Here is a 19978-nt window from a genome sequence, read left to right as displayed (position 1 = left end):
ATTAGAGACGCTACTTTGAGAGCCTTTGCTCGATACATTATTTCGTCAAAGGATTAGCTTGAGCGTTCGAGACATTTCTTATCATTCCCGTTTTTAGAGTTTGATTCGAAATTTGACCTAAAGACTTTGTTTGGGGGTTTGGACTTCATGCATGAGCTTGTTTTGTAGTTTTTACTTTCGAGATAAGGCACACATATGTGATGATAGAAAACTAAATGAATATATATGATATTTTTCTTCTTAATTTTTTTATCATAATAAACAAATTGCTACTACCGGCAAATACAACATTGTCAATTACAAAAAAAAAATTAAAAAAAAAAATTATAATTTACCAATGCTAATTCAATAACCATAAACGCAAGATAACCTTGACACACCCAATTAGTTGCCCTTATTTCTCTTCCCACCATAGATCTAAACCGTCAAGAGAAGCCCACAGCGAATTCAGGTGGTGGCCGACTTCAAAGACCCCAAACCCTCACTCCCACCGCCGTACTTCGTCAGCCCAAACCCCAACCTGAAAAGCGGCTCTCCGGCGACACAGCCCTTGGCCTTGTTATCGAGCTGGTCAACGCCGTCGAACCACGTCACCGGCAACCGCCCCTCAAACTCCCACTCCCCGAGAACGACATCGGCGACCCCGCCCCCTTCCGTCCCGGGCCACCACGCCGCCACCACGGCCTCCACCTCCGACAGAACCTCCGGCGCCAGCGCCAACGGCCTCCCGGAGATCAGCACCGCCACCGTCGGAAACCTCGCCGCCACCGAGCGAAGCGCCGCCACTCCCTCCTCCGGCAGGGTCAGCTTCGGGTCGTCCCCGAAGGACTCCGCGTACGGATACTCTCCCACCACCGCGATGGCCAAGCAGATGTCTCGCCTCGCCAGCGTCTCCTCCGTCGGACTCCGCTCGTAGATCACCTCCGTTTCCTCCGATCCCATCGCTTCTCGAATTCCTTCCAATATTGTCGTTCCTGTCATCACATATTCTCGATATTCAGTTTATCCATTACAAGAATTGATTAATTCATAATTATGTGTATATATATATATATATATATATATATATACCGGTTGTGATGACTCCATCGTCGTAGTCGCTGAGGCCTTGCCATTTCCGCGTCCAAGCCCCGCACTGAAACCCTAGATCGTGGGCGTGTGAGCCAGTGACGAGGATTCTTTTAGGTTTCTCTTTCAGAGGAAGAAAAGGCGAGTCTTGGCTCTTTCCGTTCTTGAGAAGAACCAAGGACTTTCGAACGGCTTCGCGGGCTAAATTCCTGTGCCTCTGAAATATTAATTACAAAATTTTAGTCAAGCTTTCGTTAATTAATTAGTACAGAATTTGTTGAGTAATTGTAATTAGTTACTACCTTGCAACCAACTAAATTGAGCAGAGATGGGTCGCTGTAAGGTTGTTCGAAGAGCCCGGCGATGAACTTCACTCTTAAAATTCGTTCAACCGCGTCGTCTATTCGGGCCATTGAAACCTCTCCGGCCTTGACCAGGTCTATGGTGTGCTCGAAAAACTCTTCGTATCGGTACGGTACGATTACCTGATTTGAACAGTATGAGAAAAGACATTTGATTTGATTGAGTGATCAAGTTCGAATCTTTTGTTAATTACCATGTCTATCCCTGAATTGATGGTCAATCCAATGCACTCGCGGTAGTTTGACCCGCGGGGCTCGCTCAGCCTGTCAATTCCTCTCCAGTCTGATATCACGATACCCTGAAAAGCAAGTCAAAGGAGTTTAAAAAAAATATAATTAAAAACGCCGTTGCCGGGGATCGAACCCGGGTCACCCGCGTGACAGGCGGGAATACTTACCACTATACTACAACGACTGTTTGTTGACCAATTCCAACCATTAAAAAATTTGTAGTACGTAAGAAATGGGCTTGTTTACCTGGAATTGGAGTTTGTGTTTCAAGATATCTGTGAGTAGGTAACGATTGGAGTGCATTTTGTGGCCGTTCCAGCTGGAATAGGAAGCCATGACCATGGAAACTCCTTTCTCAATGCAGTCCAAATATGGTGCCATGTGAACACTCTCCAACTCTTCGTACCCCATAGCCGTGTCACCTTCGTTTTTTCCCTTCTCTGTCCCTCCATCTCCCACAAAGTGCTTCGCACAGGCCATCACGTTGTTCCTGATCAATATATCATTTATATATAAGGAACCACTGTCGTATTTGTTTCGTTGTAATTTATTAATATTATTATTATTATTTTACCTTCCGGCTATGAAAGGATAGCCGTTGGGGTGCCCTGGTGGTGGTTGACCTTGCAAGCCTGTGACGTAGGATGTCATTTTTCTAACAATTTCCGTGTCTTCACTGAAACTCTCGTAGCACCTTCCCCATCTAGGATCTTTGCACACCTATGTGTATGTTTATAACAAACTTACTTAGAGATTTCTCAATAAGTTCTATAAAAACTTGATAAAACAAAAATTCAATATCTTAATTATTTTTCAACCATTATGACTGAAACATTTGAAGATCAGCCGTGATAAAAATTCGATATTTTATACATAATTTTGATGCTGCATATAAAAAATAACTCGATTCCTAGTTTTTTAAAGTGTTTGTTTTGTAGTGGTAAATATACTATCATAATGGTTAGAAACTCAAGTTTCTATTAATATATTATATGGGTTTTTTTTTATAGATAAATAGACAAATAAATGCAATGGATTTGTGAAATAGCCAGAATGTATTAAGTACCAAATTTTAATATATTTTTGACATCACGGTTATAGTTTTTATCCTATAAATTGCTTATATAAATCGGTCAAAAAATTTTAATCATAGCATAAAAAAAGAATTGCCTCATTTGTCACAAATTTCATAACATTTTTGCACTTTTCACCAAAAGGTTAATTTGACAAAAAATGTCACTATTTATGTCAACAATGTTGACATCTATTTTTGTCACTCACTATTAGATGTCAACATTGTTGACATATATGGTGACATTTTGGATCAAATTAGTCTTTTGATAGAAAGTGGGAAAATGTTATGAAATTGATGATAAATAATGCAATTTCTCTAAAAAGAAAAGTAGCTGCCAAAGGCTATATTTCTATATTAAATATGTGATGAACTTACAGCGACACATGGAGCGAAAGTACAATGGATCCCACTGGCCTGAACTTCGAGAGCCGTTGCTACACCGATTCTCTCGACCAGGTCAGAGTCTCTGTTGAAATAATCATATAAAAAAATATAATGAGAAACTCACTCATTTCATCATCAAAGCAGAGATTCTAATAATAATAATTCATTAAAGCGAAATGAAAACCTGGTGGCTCCAAGACCAACGTTGTGAGGGAACACTGTGGCGCCTCTGATACTCCCATTCCCATGGATGGCGTCGATGCCGTACAGCAGAGGAATCCCCAGCCGAGTCTCCAGCGCTGACTTTTGAAATCCGTTGACCATCGCTGCCCAATCAGAGAACGGCGCGTCCGGGTAGGGCCCACTACCGCACGCGCTAAGCATGCTACCTGAAGCACCCAAAGTAATTAAGTGATGTAAATAATTAATAATTAGCCACAAACGTAATGACCGTGAACTTTTATTCATATATCATATATATTATATAATATACTCGTATTATTAAAAGAAGAAAAAAATAAGAGGGGCAGCACTACAGTACTACTTCAAAATTTGAAATAGAACTAGAAGTCGTTATATTTACGTCATTTTACAGAATTTAGACGTTAAGCGTGTATTTTGATTAAATTAAAAAAAAACATTAAATTAGAAAAGAACAAACTAGTAGTAACGTGCGACGTGACTCATAAAATTAATTTTTTACGTTATTTAATAGGCAAATTACCAACTTCTATCGGTAGAGGAGGATGGGAGGGAGAGCAATAGATTTTTTCATTAATGTGGCAGTTTTAGTTGTCTGATAAAAAGAATAAAAACAAAAGAGGGATTTGAAGAGATTCTAAATACGTCGGGTACATCATTTTCAATCCCTCCAATTTTGAAAGGAAAGCGAAACTAAGAAAAAAAAATGTTAATTTATTTTACAAATACACCCTCTTAAACAATTCATCCGTCCAATATTGTTTCATTCTTACCAACCATACTTAAAAAAAACAAAAAATTAGAAAAATAGCTAACTTAAACGTTTGATATTGCTAAATAGCTAATGTTTGATAAATATTAAGTAAATAGCCATATATGATGACGTGGCTTAATATGGCAGTGGCTATTTACTTGATATTTACGTTTGTAAATATATAAAAATGGCTATTTACCTACTATTTACCAAACCTTGGCTATTTAGCAATTCTCAACGTTTAAATTGGCTATTTTGCTAAATTACCCTAAAAAAAAAAGTCAATCATTTTTTTTTTTCATTTTTTTCCCTTGTAAAAACGCCCATCCATTCTCTCCTATTATTGACTGCCTAACAAGGCTTAAAGCTGAACGATTAAAATGAATAAAACATGAATATAAATTTAGGAATGAAAAATATATACCAATGAGAAATTCGGATATAACTGTGGGATTGGCAGTGGCTACGCGACGCTCAATCTGGGTCATCTGACCCACTTTCTCTTCCAAGCTCATACGACTAAGAAGATCTTTCACTCTCGCTTCTACGCCTTCATTCCTATCTTTGTATATGCATTTCTTCGCCGTCGTTCTCATCTCATCCAGCAATATCCCCATGACTCTCTCTCTCTCTCTCTCTCTCTCTCTCTCTCTCTCTCTCTCTCTCTCGATGGCCAATAATACCCGCTGATCAACAAGTACACCTAGCTCCTTTATGTGTTTATATAGATTTACGAACCTGAATATTTATATATGTTTCGTCACTACTCCGAAAGTACATGCACAAAACAATATATGAATATACTTTTATATCCAGAGGTTAAATTATATGACAATGAGAGGAAGGAAGGTTCATTTGCTATTTTCGGTTTTAGAAATATTATTTGTGAGTGCCTTAATAACGTCACTTGTGAAGGCCTTCTGGGCTCTCTCTAAACAATCGACTTTGACCGTTTGACGACAACAAAATTGTCGTTGTCTCTCTCCTTATAATTCCGATGTTCAACTACTCTACAGTAATAAACGTTAATAATATCGATCGTCATTAGAAAAAAAAAATGTTAAGTCAAATTAGCGTGTGCATGCCGTGTTGTTGACTGACCGGCTACTATATAGTTTTTCGAAATTACTTATACCGCTGATCAGTTATATTGTAGGGTAGCCTTGGCTTGAATATATTTCTACTGCGGTTTTGTATAAGCGTCAACGGATTCTCTGTACGTTTATATACGCGTTATAATTAATGTATAAATTCTCTACCAATGAGAACAAATTCTTTGAACCCTTTTTTGGATTTAGAAAAGTAGAGACGTGTAAAGTAAGGTTTGAGTTTCACTGTCAGCGTATATAGAATATTCAGAGTGATCTCGTACGAAGCTTCCGGACAAATTCTTCATGATAGATGACTCTATAGGCACCATTAATTAGTTAAACCGAGTACATAACGCCAATAGCAGCAACTAGCATAGAAAGTTGGTAGTGATTACGAGTTGGGCCCGAAATGAATAAGAAAAGAAATATATATATATATATATATATATATATATATATATATATATATGTTTATGAAATAGATAAACGTCTAAATAATGTTAGGAAAAAAAGGCTATTTCTTGATAAATAAGATCACTAATTGACTAAAAACACCCAAAATTATATAAAACCTTGATTTATATTCTTTATTTAAAATGAACAAATACTATGAATTAAAAAATTATTGCTTAATTATTACGTACATTTGAACTTTTTTATATCAGCTCCCCCTTGTCAATTCCTAAGTACTAACATTTTGTAAATAAGTACCATTAATTAGAGTATATATATAGTTGTCATAAAAAAAAGAAAATTGAATGGTTCAAGCATATTTTCTAATTATAGGAATATATGCATGTATGTATACATGTATGACCACGTGTTTTAAGAGGCGTGACTTTAGAGTGTCATTTTCTCACTTTAGCTATATAGACAGTTTAGTCATTAATATTGACAAAGATCAAAGGCATTGAATGTTGACGTCAAAGTCATTATGTTTTGGCTTAAAATACCATAGACTCAAGTCTCAACTCACAACCTAGTTGTCGTTTGATTAGCCTACATGTGGTCCTCGTGAATTGTGTGATTGTGAAGACTTGCAGACATGCAATCTAAGTTGGTTTTTCTTTTTCCAAGTACATGTAGTTTTTGGTAACTAGTCTAGTAGTATTACGGTTACCTAACACAGAACTTCAATTTCAACCTAGTATGATAGCAGTATTTTTTATTTTGGTATAGATTGAGCTCTCAGCTCGACTCATTTACAAAGCTCGTCTTCCCTGCTAATTTATTCAGACTGAATTGAAACTTCTATCAATCTTAGAACTTAATAATGGACTCATTACTTGTCACGGTTTTTCTTCATATTCCTCAAGCTATTTATTGCGCATGTGTATCTAGTCTCATTTATGTATCTAGCAATAATATAAATATGTATACCTCAATTCATCAAACAATAAAATAGAATAGATTTTCAGAGTTTTCTCTATCTCTTCCGATTATCTCTCTTAGAGCTCAGAAATTCAACTATCATGAACACTTTCGAAAACTCTTTTGCCCTCAATACCACTTCGTCTGCCTCCAAAATAATGCTCACTCAGTCGAATCTTGATCCATTCTCCCATCATGTCACGAGTCACAAACTCAATGGCCATAACTTTCTCCAGCGGTCACAATCTGTACTCATGTTCATCTCCGAGCGAAGCAAGGACGACTCTCTCACTAGCATGACGAAAGCTCCGAAGTGCGAAGATCCAGCATACAAGGGTTGGGAGGCTGAAAATAGCATGGTGTTGTCTTGGCTCATAAACTTTATGAACCCCGAAATCGGAGAAACGTTTCTCCTCTACTCCACAACGGCATAAATTTGGGAAACTGCCAGAGAAATCTTCTCAAACTCGGAACATGCGTCCGAGCTGTTTGAGACTGAGAACACTCTCCACGACTTACGTCAAGGAGAGATGTTTGACACTCAATATTTCATCTTGCTCACACATCTATGGAAAAAGAATGATATCTACGAACACCACCAGTGGACCTGCCCTGAAGACGCAAAGCTCTACCGCAGAATCGTGGAGACCAAACGTGTGTACATGCTGTTATCTAGACTCAACAAGGACTTGGACGAATTTCGAGGTCGGATTCTCAGTATGAAACCACTACTATCTCTCCAGGAAGCATTCTCTGCAGTCAAACACGAAGAAAGCAGGAGAAAAATATGCTTTGAGGAAATAAATCCAATACGACCTCAGTTCCGAGCTTCACATGGTCATACTCGTGCTTCATCACATGCGAAGAAAGTCTAGCAGCTCGTGCTTCCGCAGACAACAAGTTGCGTAAAGCTAGGCCCTATGGAGACCAATGCGGAAGACATGGTCGTATTCGAGAATCGTGCTGGAAAATCCATGGGAAACCACCAAGCTTGAAGTCAAGTCACGATACCAAAGATCTAAACTCAAACGAAAATTTGGTATCTACCTCTTCCTCTGCATCGTCTTTCACCTCATGTGTCTCCTCATTCAACAATCATCAGCTTGCAATCTTAACTCATCCTACTGGCTTAGCTCAGTGGAGAAAGCTCAAGACTACTTAACCCACCTATGTCAAATGGCTCATCTCCACCTCCATACAAAGAGATCATGCTTAACCATATTAGATTAGGACATTCGAGTTTCATGTATCTCAAGAGAATGTTTCCTTCTCTATTTCTCAATAAACATGTCAATTTTATTCAGTGTGATATGTGTGAGTTTGCTAAACATACTCATAGCTCGTATTATCCTAATCCATAAAAACCATCTTGTCCATTTGCAACCATACACAGTGATATCTGGGGACCTTAAAAATTCCAAATATTAATGGTGCTCAATGGTTTGTACTCTTTATTGTGACCATATACATGATGCAACATAAGTAAAAAAAACAACCGTCCTGTTTAAATCCTTCCACAAAACCATACAAACTTAGTTTGACACCTTTATTCAGATCGTCCAAACAAACAATGCCCGAGATTATTTCAACTCGAAGCTCAGTTCCTTTTTCAAAACCTAAGGCATAGTTCACTCCAACTCATGTGTTCATACTACTCAACAAAATGGTGTAGCTTAGAGGAAAAATCGACATCTTGTTGAGGTCACGCGAGCTATCATGTTCTCCTCAAATGTCTCATCTCACTTCTTGGGAGAAGCAATTCTCATAGCCACCAACCTTATAAATCGAATGCCATCTTGGGTTCTAAATTTCATAATTCTAGCTTGTGTCCTCTTTGAAAATACCCTCAAACACGAATCATTTCCAGTCTCACCAAAAGTGTTCAAATGTTTTTTATTTACTCGCATATACAATCAAGGGAAACTCAAGCCAAAATCAAAGAATAACATATTCCTAGGTTACTTAGCCACTCAGAAGGGATATAAGTGATATGAAACCACATCTAAAAAATTCATAGCATCCATGGATATTACCTTCGACGAGCTGGGTCCTTACTTCGTCAATTCTGATCATCAGAGGTAGAGCAATGAACAAGGTAGCATCTCGTCCATGAAGTCTCTCATGTCATGGACACTGAAAACAATGAACAATGCAACATCTAATCTCCATATACTTACATATTGACTTGAGAAAACCTACTCGGTCATTTGGCCTATACATGATTGAAGATTATGTGTAATGTGGAAATCTCTCAACGAACTATCAATGGGCAGTGTAGCGAAATAGCCAAAATGAAACTATGAAATTTGTTTTTAGCCTATGTTTTACAACTTTTACGGAAATAGCCAGCAGACTTATGTTGCAATAATTAAGGTCTGATTTACCCTTATTTATTAACAAATTCGTCACTTTATCTCTCCTACTTTTTCCTACGCTTTTTTTTTTACATAAAAACTTCAAAAAACAATATCTATCTCATATGAACTCGAAATTGAGTGATTCCAAATCCTACGGATTCGTGACGCCGAGATCTTCAAAAATAGATCCATTGTGTTTGATGAAAAATCATGTTTAATACCATAGATATAGAAAAATCACGTTACTACCTTAAATATGGAAATAACTGGAAATTCTTGAAATTATCAAAAAAATAAATGGAAACGTAACTATGATGCATAATTTTTCATCAAACACAATGAGTCTATTTTTGAAGATCTCGACGCCACGAATTTGTAGGATCTGAAATCACTCAATTTCGAGTTCGTATGAGAAAGATACGATTTTTTGAAGTTTTGATACAAAAAACAATTATTTGAAAAAAAAATAGGAGAGAGAAAGTGATGAATTTTTTAATAAATAATGGCAAACCAGATCTTAATTATTGCCACATAAGCCATTTGGCTATATCCCTAAAAATTGTCAAACATAGGCCAAAATCACATGTTTAAAGTGGCCTAGTTACTTACAAATATCTTTTTTAACTAGGCCACTTTAAACATGTGATTTTGGATCTAGCCTATGTTTGACAATTTTTAGGGATATAGACAAATGACTTATGTGGCAATAATTAAGGTCTGATTTGCCCTTATTTATAAACAAATTTGTCACTTTATCTCTCTTATTTTTTTCAAATAATTTTTTTTGCATCAAAACTTCAAAAAATCGTATCTTTCTCATACGAACTCGAAATTGAGTGATTTCAGATCCTACAAATTCGTGGCGTCGAGATCTTCAAAAATAGACACATTGTGTTTGAGTTTAATGCATCATAGTTATGTTTCCATTTATTTTTTTGATAATATCAAAAATTTCCAGTTATTTCCATATTTAATGTAGTAACGTGATTTTTCTACATCTATGGTATTAAACATGATTTTTCATCAAACACAATTAGATCTATTTTTGAAGATCTCGGCGTCACGACTCCGTAGGATTTGGAATCACTCAATTTCGAGTTCATATGAGATAAATATGGTTTTTTGAAGTTTTTATGTAAAACAAGTGTAGGAAAAAAAGTAGGAGATAGAAAATTACGAATTTGTTAATAAATAAGGGCAAATCAGACTTTAATTATTGCCACGTAAACCTGTTGTCTATTTCCCTAAAAATTGTGAAACATAGGCTAAAAACAAATTTCATAGTTTCATTTTGGCTATTTTGCTACACTGTCCTAGATTAAATCCTCTAGTGTGAACGCAATAAAAGGAAATAAAATATTATGGAAGATTCCATGAATATCTCTTTTTACTACTATAAATAGGGGTTCATGAGAAGGCAAAAATAAGCAATTTTTTGTGAAAAATTTCGTGGCCATCCCTCTTGGCCGTGCGAAATTTTATGCTTCTCCCCCTCGGAAATTCGTTTCCATTCTTAGTAAAATAAGAGAGAGATCTCGAAACACCTAATTTCGTGATCTAGTGAGATAAAGACTGTGCCCATTCATCTTTCTTATTCGTCTCGGAGATTACGTTTCGGAAGACTAAGGTGTCATCCTCGAGTTCTTTATCAAGACGATGCAAGGAGTACGTGATTGGTTTAGGAGCGTTCTGTAGCTGAACCGAAAATCAATGTAAGTATTCGTTTTTCGCTCAAATCGGTTGCTTGATGAATACGCTTTCGTGAATTAAATTAATTAAACATAACTAGATCTTGTTAATTATAACCATAATTTAATTAGCTTATGATCAGCGTAATTAATTATTTTTCCGCATTAATATGGTTATATGGTGGAATTATCTCAAAAGAGTCGCATCAGAACGATTGTTCGTGTCTGATACGCGCTCATTCCCCAACAACTTTTCTCGTAGCAGACTACCTTCATTCCCAAATAGTATCGCAAGCTTCCAAGATCCTTGACTTCAAACTCGGATGATAAGATTTGCTTCAATCTTGCTATTTCTTCGAGATCGTCTTCAATTATGACTATGTCATCAACCGATACACTCATAATGAAATTGTTACCTCTGGTTGAGATATTTGAGAAGAGCGTATGATCTTCTTGGCTTTGCGAGTAGTTGCATCGTTTGAACACGCGAGTGAACAACCTGAACCAAGCTCGAGGAGACTGCTTTAGTCCATATAAGGACTTTTTGAGTTTGCATACTTTGTTGGTAGCTAAATTGTTTTCGAAGCCTGGTGGAATTTGCATGTAAACTTCTTCTTCCAGGTCACCATTTAGGAAAGCATTCTTCACATCAAGCTGCAAGAGTAACCAATCTAAGTGTGCCGCCAGAGAGAAAAGAACTCTGATGGTGTTGAATTCTGCCACCAGTGCAAATGTTTCTTGATAATCAATGTCATAAGTTTGAGTGTACCCCTTAGCGATTAGACGAGAACTCTCCATGGAGCCATCCGGATTATGTTTGATTTTGAAGAACCATTTGCATCCGACAGTTCATTTTTTGTGGTAGCTCGGTGATTTCCCATGTGTCATTATGATCGATGGCTTGGATTTGTGCATGAGTAAAAACTCACCAAACTGCAATATGGAAAGCTTCTTTGATGGACCTTGGCAATTCTTCCTGGTCTATTTTTGTCACATAAGCTTATAGAGATTTGTAACTAACTAGACCACTTTAAGCATGTGATTTTGGATCTAGCCTATGTTTGACAATTTTTAGGGATATAGCCAAATGGCTTATATGACAATAATTAAGGTCTGATTTTCCCTTATTTATTAACAAATTCGTCACTTTCTCTCTTCTATTTTTTTTCAAATAATTTTTTTTGCATCAACACTTCAAAAATTTAGATTTTTCTCATACGAACTCGAAATTGAGTGATTTCAGATCCTACAAATTCGTCACGTCGAGATCTTCAAAAATAGACCCATTGTGTTTGATGAAAAATTATATTTATGTCGATAATTTCAAAAAATTCTAATTATTTCCATATTTAAGTTAGTAACGTGATTTTTCTACATCTATGGTATTAAACATAATTTTTCATCAAACACAATGGATCTATTTTTGAAGATCTCGGCGTCACGAATCCGTAAGATTTGGAATCACTCAATTTCGAGTTCATATGAGATAGATATGGTTTTTTGAAGTTTTTATGTAAAAAAAGTGTAGGAAAAAAGTAAGAGAAAGAAAATGACGAATTTGTTAATAAAAAAGAGCAAATCAGACCTTAATTATTGTCACATAAACCTGTTGGCTATTTCCCTGAAAGTTGTGAAATTAAGGCTAAAAACTAATTTCATAGTTTCATTTTGGCTATTTTGCTATACTGCCCTTTAATCTAGGCCCTTGGATCTCAACAAGTGAATCCTACTTTTTCTCTCATCCATCAGATCAATATCTATGGGATATTATTCTCTATTTAAATAGAGAATATTTTATTTAGTGAGAGAATAAAGGAGAATATATTATTTCCCTTTAAATATATTTTCAAATATTCTCCTAAATAATTTCCTTTAAATAAGGAGAAAATATAGGACAATATCTTATATTATTCTCTCTCCTTTATTTAAACAACTAAAGAGAAAATATTGGTAAATACCAATATTATAAAAATTGGTTTTTAGGCACACGGCCAAGGGGATTTGCGCAACTCCCATGCCAAAATTCCCAAATCCGATTTTCATATTTTGTGCAAGGCCCAATTGCTTAAAACTCAATTAATCATTTATTTACTTGGTCCAACAATAAACAAATAATTAATAATTATTTATTTACTTGATCAAACAATAAATAAACAATTCTACCATAAATATTTATTTAATTCTGCGAATACCCGTTTTCCAGAATTAATGTTGTCAATCACAATTACAGCAAGTGAGATTAATAATGATAAACATTATTATACGAAAGTTCTTATCCGCCTTTATCAGAGCCGAATCAGGGACTATGGACCTAGTAATAGAAGCTCAACAAATCCGATGAAAAAGACGAAATAGTCATTTCTCTTTTTCCATCGATTCGTCTAATCTTGGTCAAATACTCCACTTTGTAAGCCAAGACTGAACTCTCCTTTATACTAGAATTATATTTACTCATCGTGACGAGTGTCCACTGATATAGTCAGTTCGTGATCAAGATCCTCCAGGTTCAACCCGTGTCAAGAGAAGTCAATTTTTCTGTTATACTTCTCTTGATACATATCAGCCCTAAGCATTGTTGCTTCCCCAGCGAAAGATTCTTTCGAACGTTACTTACTTCGAAAGTACTAGCAATCTATCGGTTCTGGAATCAACCCTTAGGTGAGTGAACATTAACCTTCTTTCAGGAAGGCTGGATTCCGTATCTGTAAATCACTTCCCACTCGAATTATGCTCTGAGAAAACTCCCAAGACATAAGCTGTGATTAGCATGAATAGCCTTTTAGCGAATGAGTCAAAGAGCTCAGTAACATAACCCAGTGTCCATGATCACTTCAGGATTTAGATCAAGTATCACTGTGACCATCATAGTGACCTCGGTTAGTGTGTCGTAACGGTCCTTAAACGACACATCAACAACCAAGACTTGTCCAAATCGTACACTTACCACAAGTGTAGAATGCTCCCACATAGTGATCAGCCTTCACCTATGTGTTCCACATATATGACTTTAGATATAGCTTTCCAGGCGTATATCAGTCATCGACCTCATTTTGGCTCACCGCCCGAACTCAGGTGCCCAACACGTGACTCAGTTTAATACGGAGGCTATGGAAGATAGTTGTTATTGATTCTAATTGTTTAGAACTCAACCCATTAATCATATAATGCTAATAAAGTAATCTTATTATCGAATTTAGTAATCATTTATTCATTATCTTCAAGTGGGCAATATTCCTAACAAAAGTATCTTTGTATCTCAGTGGAAATATACTCTCGATTTTCTCAAGAAAACTGGCATGCTCAACTACAAACAAACTAATACTCTCATGGATCCGAACATCAAGCGTGCAGCTCACACAATTGAAGTCGCCACTGACAAAAACAGAGTCTAGCAACTCGTGATAAAAACTCATCTACATCACCCACACCAACCTGACATCGGATTCTCGGTGAGTACGGTGAGCAAATTTATGAGCAACCATCAAAGGTCCACATGAAAGCCGTCATGAGAATTCACCAGTATCTCAAATCTGCTCTAGAAACAAGTATATGGTTCAAGAAAAGAAGTAGCCGAGGAATTGAAGTGTTCACGTATGCAGACTGGGCAGGGTCTATATCTAATCGAAAATCTACATTTGGCATGGTTATCTATGTATGGGGTAATCTCGCCACCTGGCAAAGCAAGAAGCAAACTATGGTTGCTCGAAGCAACTGACTCAGTTCGTTAGTTAATGAAGTGTGTGAACACTTGTAGTTGAAAATGATAATGGATGACCTAAAGATCAAGCTCGAGGGTCCTATTAAGGTCCTGTGTGACAACCAAGACACCCTGAGCATTGTAAAGAATTCAGTTCATCATGACCAGACTAAACTTATCGAGATCAATTGCCACTTCATATATAAAAATATAGAGTCAAAGATTATTGAAATGTAGTACATTCTGACTCGTCATCAAGTGATAGATATCCTCAACAAGTCTCTTTATCGAGCTAGTTTCTCCGAGTTATGCAACAAGCTTGATCTTCTCAATATTTACCATCAAACTCGATGGGAAGTGTTGAGATTCAGCTCGTTGTCTAAGGTCGACTCATCTATAACTCGTCTTCCCTGTCAGTTAATCCAAGCTGGAACGTCCTCAGAACTTTCACCAATCTTGGAACTAATATTGTATTTAATACTTATCACGGTTCCTATGTAATTATTTTTTCATATTCATAGGTTATTTATTACTCGGGTGTATCTAGTCTAGTTTATTTATCTAATAATAATATAAATATGTATACCTGAATTCACTGAATTCATCAAAAGCAAGTTGAATAAATTTTCCGGGTTCGAAACTATATGGGGCCGTTTTCTGTTTTTAAATTCTGTTTTCTGATTCTAATTTTTAAATTTAAAAAACAGATTTAGAATTACGTTTCGGAATATTTTAAATGTTGTTTGGTTATGTTTTCCATTCAATTGTATAGAGATAATATAGAAAACAACTTTTCATTGTTTTCTGTTTTCTAAACAAATTTCAAAGAAAACAGAAACATGATTCTAAATCTGTTTTCTGAATTTATAACCAAACAGTTTTTCTAAAACTGTTTTATAGAATTTAGAATCAGAAAACAGAAAACAGGAATGGAAAACTTAACCAAACGGGGCCTATGCGTCTCTTCTGATTATCTCTCACTGTACAATTCTATGTTTTTTTTTTAAAATACAGGAGTTCAAATAGTTTATTGGTTTAATATAAAGTCACATATCTTTAACAACCGGCGTGACGACCCGCACAGTCAGCTTGACAACAAGCCGAGTCAGCGTCTTTTGGCTGTAAATGCATACTCTTTTTTTTTCTTTCTTTTTTTTTTTTTTTTGCTCAGACGTAATTGCATATTTTGCTATCAATATTTGAGGGTTAAATTATTCTGACGTGACGTTGTTGACGCGGCTTCATTTAAGAATACACTTTTTTTTTTTTAGTAATAAAAAAGAGTATTATTCTTAATGTAGCTATGGTAGCAAACATATAAATAAAACTAGTCAGTTAGTTATTGAAATACTTATTGCGCTACCGACTATATTCTAGCCAAACAAAATCTTTCAAATAAATGAATTTAGATTTTCTACTTCCATAGTGCAGTTTGTCATGATCTTATCGAAAGACGCGCTAAACATAATGCAATAATTTGGCCGTACCGTACGTCCCTTTCAAGCTTTTATTCTACTATATCTACGATTTTAGCTAAATATCATACGGTATATGCGTTAGCAATTTTATGGAAAATATTGTGCGATAAATAAAAGATTATTTTGCGAAAATAAAGAAAATCATTTAAAAAAAAACAAAAAAAATTAACAAAAATAATAGAAAACATATTACAAACAATATGAAAAATAAAAATAAAACCGGATGAAACTTAAATCGGTATGAACACAAGAAAAAGGAAAAACATAAAGAGAAAATCTTAAAACGAAAAAAAAAATATTGAGTAAAATGTATATAGAAAACTATAAGGTGATAACCTGGCTTGAGGTATATAGGGAATTTAATAAATAAGTAAAGCTCTTTTAAGTAAAAAGAAATAAAAGCTTTTAAATCTCCTAACTGGCACGTAATTGATTAATCAGTGGTTTAGGTAACAAAGTGTACGTATGAGTGTGTTCTTAATGTCTAAAACACATTAAACTATCATATATGGTTGAGTATTCGAAATGTATTTACTTAATTACATAAAAAGATGTATGATTGAGTTGCTGGGCGTCCGAAAATATAAAGTCGTCATCGGACCATATATATAAAAATAAAAACTTTAAACCAAGAATCCATTGAATATAAATTAGTATATATCAATGACTAGACAAATTCATGCTCTTTCTCACGATATACTTGGATAAAATAAAAACATGATTCCATAGCAAAAATAATGTGCACTTTATCACGAATCCACAGAAAAATAAGAAAACAGAAACAAAAATAAAAACCTTGACAAAACTTTCCTAATTAACAAAAAAAAAAGTCACGAATCAAAAAGATAGAAGACATAAGAGAAACATTCCAAAATTTTCCTAACTATGGCTCATCAAAAGTACTCAATTTTGTTCAACGACATGAACATCTTGTTGATGCGGCTGATCATCATTGGCCGATATTTTGTCGTTGTGGTCTTCGTAGAACTTGTTCCAGTACCAATGCTTCTTCCAGACACGGTCGGTCATCTGGTCGATGGGGATGCCCTTGGTCTCCGGGAGGAAGAAGCAGGCGAAGACGAGCATCCCGATGATGCAGAGCGCGAACAAGAAGAAGATGTAGGATCTGAGGTGGCAGAGCGTGGAGAGGAAGGCTTGCGCTATGACGAAGGTGAAAAACATGTTGGTGCTCACCGCGCAGAAGAACCCCACGTTTCGAGTCTCCATCGGGAATATCTCGCTCGGTATCAGCCAACCCAACGGGCCCCACGACCACGCGAAACCCGACACGAACACGCATATCATTATCAGCGTCACCGTCGCATCGTGCGTCGTCAGCGTGTTCGTCGCTCCCAGGTTGTTCGTCAGTATCACCCCCACCGTCGCCTGATATATATATTAAAGTGGGCCCATCAGGTATATAGCCAACTTAAACGTTTGTTTTTACAAAATAGCTAATGTTTCGTAAATCTTAGATAAATAGTCGCTGTATTTTATTTACGCTTATTTACAAAAATACTCATAAATACTAAAAAAAAATTGAACTTATTTATGGATATTTTTGTAAAAATACAATTATAAATAAAATGCAGTGACTATTTACCTAATATTTACAAAACGTTGACTATATTTGCTAAACTGAAACATTTAAATTGGCTATTTTGCTATTCTTTTTGTATATTAAATGCTAATTAATGATAAGGAAAACTTACCTGAGCGAGGAACATCTGGATGGCGGCTTCGATGAGGAGCGTCTTTCGGCCGAGCTTGTCGACGAGGAAGTTAGCGACCAGAGTGGAGGCGACGTTAACACCGCCGGTGACAACGGCGGAGAGAAGAGCGGCGTTGCTTCCGAGTCCGATGGTCTGGAAAAGCACAGGCGCGTAGAACATGATGACGTTGATCCCGGTGAACTGCTGGCAAACTTGGAGGACCACAGACACCACGAGCTGAGGCCGGTTCGACCGGCTGAGCAGAGTCCTGATCGGCCTTTTGTTCTCTTTGGCCTTCTCTGTCGCCTCTACGATTGACTCGAACTCTTTCTCCACATCCTCCACGCCTCTTATCTTCTTTAGCACTTTGAGAGCTTGTTCTTTCTTGCCGCGCTCGATCAGGCTCGTCGGCGTCTCGGTGATGACTAGCGAGCCGATGAGGAGGATCAGGGCCGGCACTGCCGCCCCGCCCAAGGAGACGCGCCACCCGAACGGGTGGAGCTGGGACGTGCCGAAGTTTATGAAGTTGGCGCAGAGAATTCCGACGGTGATCAGAAGTTGGAAGCTTATGTTCAGGCCTCCTCTGTACCTCGCCGGAGCAATTTCCGATATGAACAATGGCACCGCCTGCGGATTATCTTAAATATTAGTTTATAGGATGTTACATAACGGTTACACGGATGAAAATACAAATTTCCTAGGTTCTTTGTTACTATCTGCAACATAGGATCTCATTGTAATAAATTTGTTAGTTAATCTGATTAGAAATTAATGAAGTTTATTGGTGAATTGGTGTTTACTAAATTTATTTGCTTTCTCGACCCATTTTAAGTAATGAAAAAAAAGTAAACATATATATATATATATATATATATATATATATATATATATATATATGTAACTAACTATTCGTATATAAGTTAACGATATTAACTACTTGTACGTATATTCAGCTTATATACGTAAATCCGGAATTACGGTGTGTAAATAAAAACAAACAAGAATGTTCAGCTGCGTAAAAATCGGAAATCACCAAATACGGTTTAGATTGAAAAACAAAAAAGAACCCGTATATAACAGTACGGTAATAGAATATAAGAAAATGCACGTTGTACAGAAACACAAATGCACAAAATCTAGCTAGCAAAGCATAACAGAATATGAAAAGTAATAAGTTTCATGATCAGTATATCATAAAACACAAGGTCGTCCTTAAAATTTTCGAATATCAATTACCAACCACGAAAAATAAAAGCGGGAACACGATGGAGATACCAAGATATAAACTAATAAACTTTATTACTTTACGAAATGAAATGACAGTGTAACTAAAGTGAGTTTCATTTCTACGTACTTATTAAATGAACGAGTTTAAGCTATGACTGATCAGTGTACATTGAAAAGCAAGGCTTTAAATTCCCGAATATCAACTATATATAAATCCACACGAAAATAAAAACCTGAACATGACAGAGATATACAAGACATAAGCGACAAGTTTCATTTCTACGTAATTAATGAAACGAGTAGGTAGTGAATTATATGTAGCAACCAAGGAAACACACACAAAAAATGAGCATGATAGTATACGTACTTCTTAAAAAATGAGCGATACTAGTTAATACATAATGAATTAAAAGGACATACCAGGTTACCGAATCCGACGCCGGCGCCGAGGCAGATCCTTCCGGCGATGAGCATGTTCAAGCTGGGGGCGATGGTGTTGAGAACGGAGCCGGCGACGAAGAGGACGGAGGCGAGCTGGATTGTGATTTTGCGGCCGAATCTCTTGCAGAGCAAGGAAGCCATGAACGAGGCGACTATGGCGGCGAGGTATAGCGACGACGTGAAGAGCTGAAGATGCTGGTTGTCGTATTTGCAGTAGTTGTTTTCCTTTGCCCTGTGCTTCTTCTCGTACACCGCCGGAAAAAACTCCTCCAAGAAATCGTCCATCGATGTCACTCCTCCTGCGAAACAGCCAAGCATATATTAATATCTATGTGTGTGTGTATATAATCAATCAAAATAAAAGAAAGGGTTTGTTATTGTGTACGTACCTGAAATGCCAATGTCGTAACCGAACATGAGGCCAGCGAAAGCAGCGACGATACTGCAGACGAAGACATGCTTCGTGAGCTTGGCCGGGAAGTCACCGGATTCAGATGCTACGATCGAGGGAGCCATGGAAATGATACGAGGGTGAAGAATGATTTGAGAGAGCGAGAGAGGGATGAGAGAGAGAGAGCTAGAGCTATATATATATATAAGTAGGTTAGGGTTAAGTGTTGTATACAATCGTATATATTATATTTTAGTAAGATATTTTCGTTAACCTAAGAAACATGAAGTTTCGATCGGTTATAGGCAGCGGTTAAGTAAGTTCGTTTAGGAAAATTTTCGGGCTCGGTTATAGGCTAAAAATGGGGAATAATGTTTATAACGGAAAATAATTAAATATAATAGTTTTTAGGGAGAATAATGTTAATTAAGATGTTTTATTTATTAACTC

At 36.5% G+C, this 19978-nt stretch overlaps 2 protein-coding genes and 1 non-coding gene across 3 annotated transcripts; all 3 read right to left on the bottom strand.

Moving 5' to 3' along the window:
- Positions 1 to 198: 198 nt before the first annotated feature.
- Positions 199 to 5026, bottom strand: LOC149381788 (uncharacterized). The gene is made up of 9 exons (XM_089600712.1): positions 4500 to 5026; positions 3305 to 3509; positions 3112 to 3202; positions 2236 to 2381; positions 1908 to 2151; positions 1625 to 1729; positions 1371 to 1553; positions 1072 to 1285; positions 199 to 974 (listed from the first exon to the last, which is right to left on the bottom strand). Exons 1-9 carry the CDS (start codon positions 4690 to 4692, stop codon positions 448 to 450), a joined length of 1908 nt encoding a protein of 635 aa, XP_089456838.1. The 5' UTR covers positions 4693 to 5026; the 3' UTR covers positions 199 to 447.
- TRNAD-GUC (transfer RNA aspartic acid (anticodon GUC)) lies at positions 1774 to 1845 on the bottom strand. Its single transcript has one exon. It is a non-coding gene; the product is annotated as a tRNA-Asp (tRNA).
- An 11634-nt stretch (positions 5027 to 16660) lies between the features above and the next one.
- Positions 16661 to 19653, bottom strand: LOC149381787 (sugar transport protein 8-like). Its single transcript, XM_089601427.1, has 4 exons — positions 19527 to 19653; positions 19117 to 19436; positions 17470 to 18096; positions 16661 to 17143 (listed from the first exon to the last, which is right to left on the bottom strand). Exons 1-4 carry the CDS (start codon positions 19651 to 19653, stop codon positions 16661 to 16663), a joined length of 1557 nt encoding a protein of 518 aa, XP_089457553.1.
- Positions 19654 to 19978: the final 325 nt, after the last annotated feature.

This window comes from Urtica dioica, chromosome 11, assembly GCF_054948205.1.
Source record: "Urtica dioica subsp. dioica isolate 48M chromosome 11, U.dioica_male_clone48M_v1_H2, whole genome shotgun sequence".
Taxonomy (NCBI): Eukaryota; Viridiplantae; Streptophyta; class Magnoliopsida; order Rosales; family Urticaceae; genus Urtica; species Urtica dioica.
The sequence above is the reverse complement of the archived record's forward strand: the minus strand, read 5'-3'. Positions and strand labels throughout refer to the sequence as shown.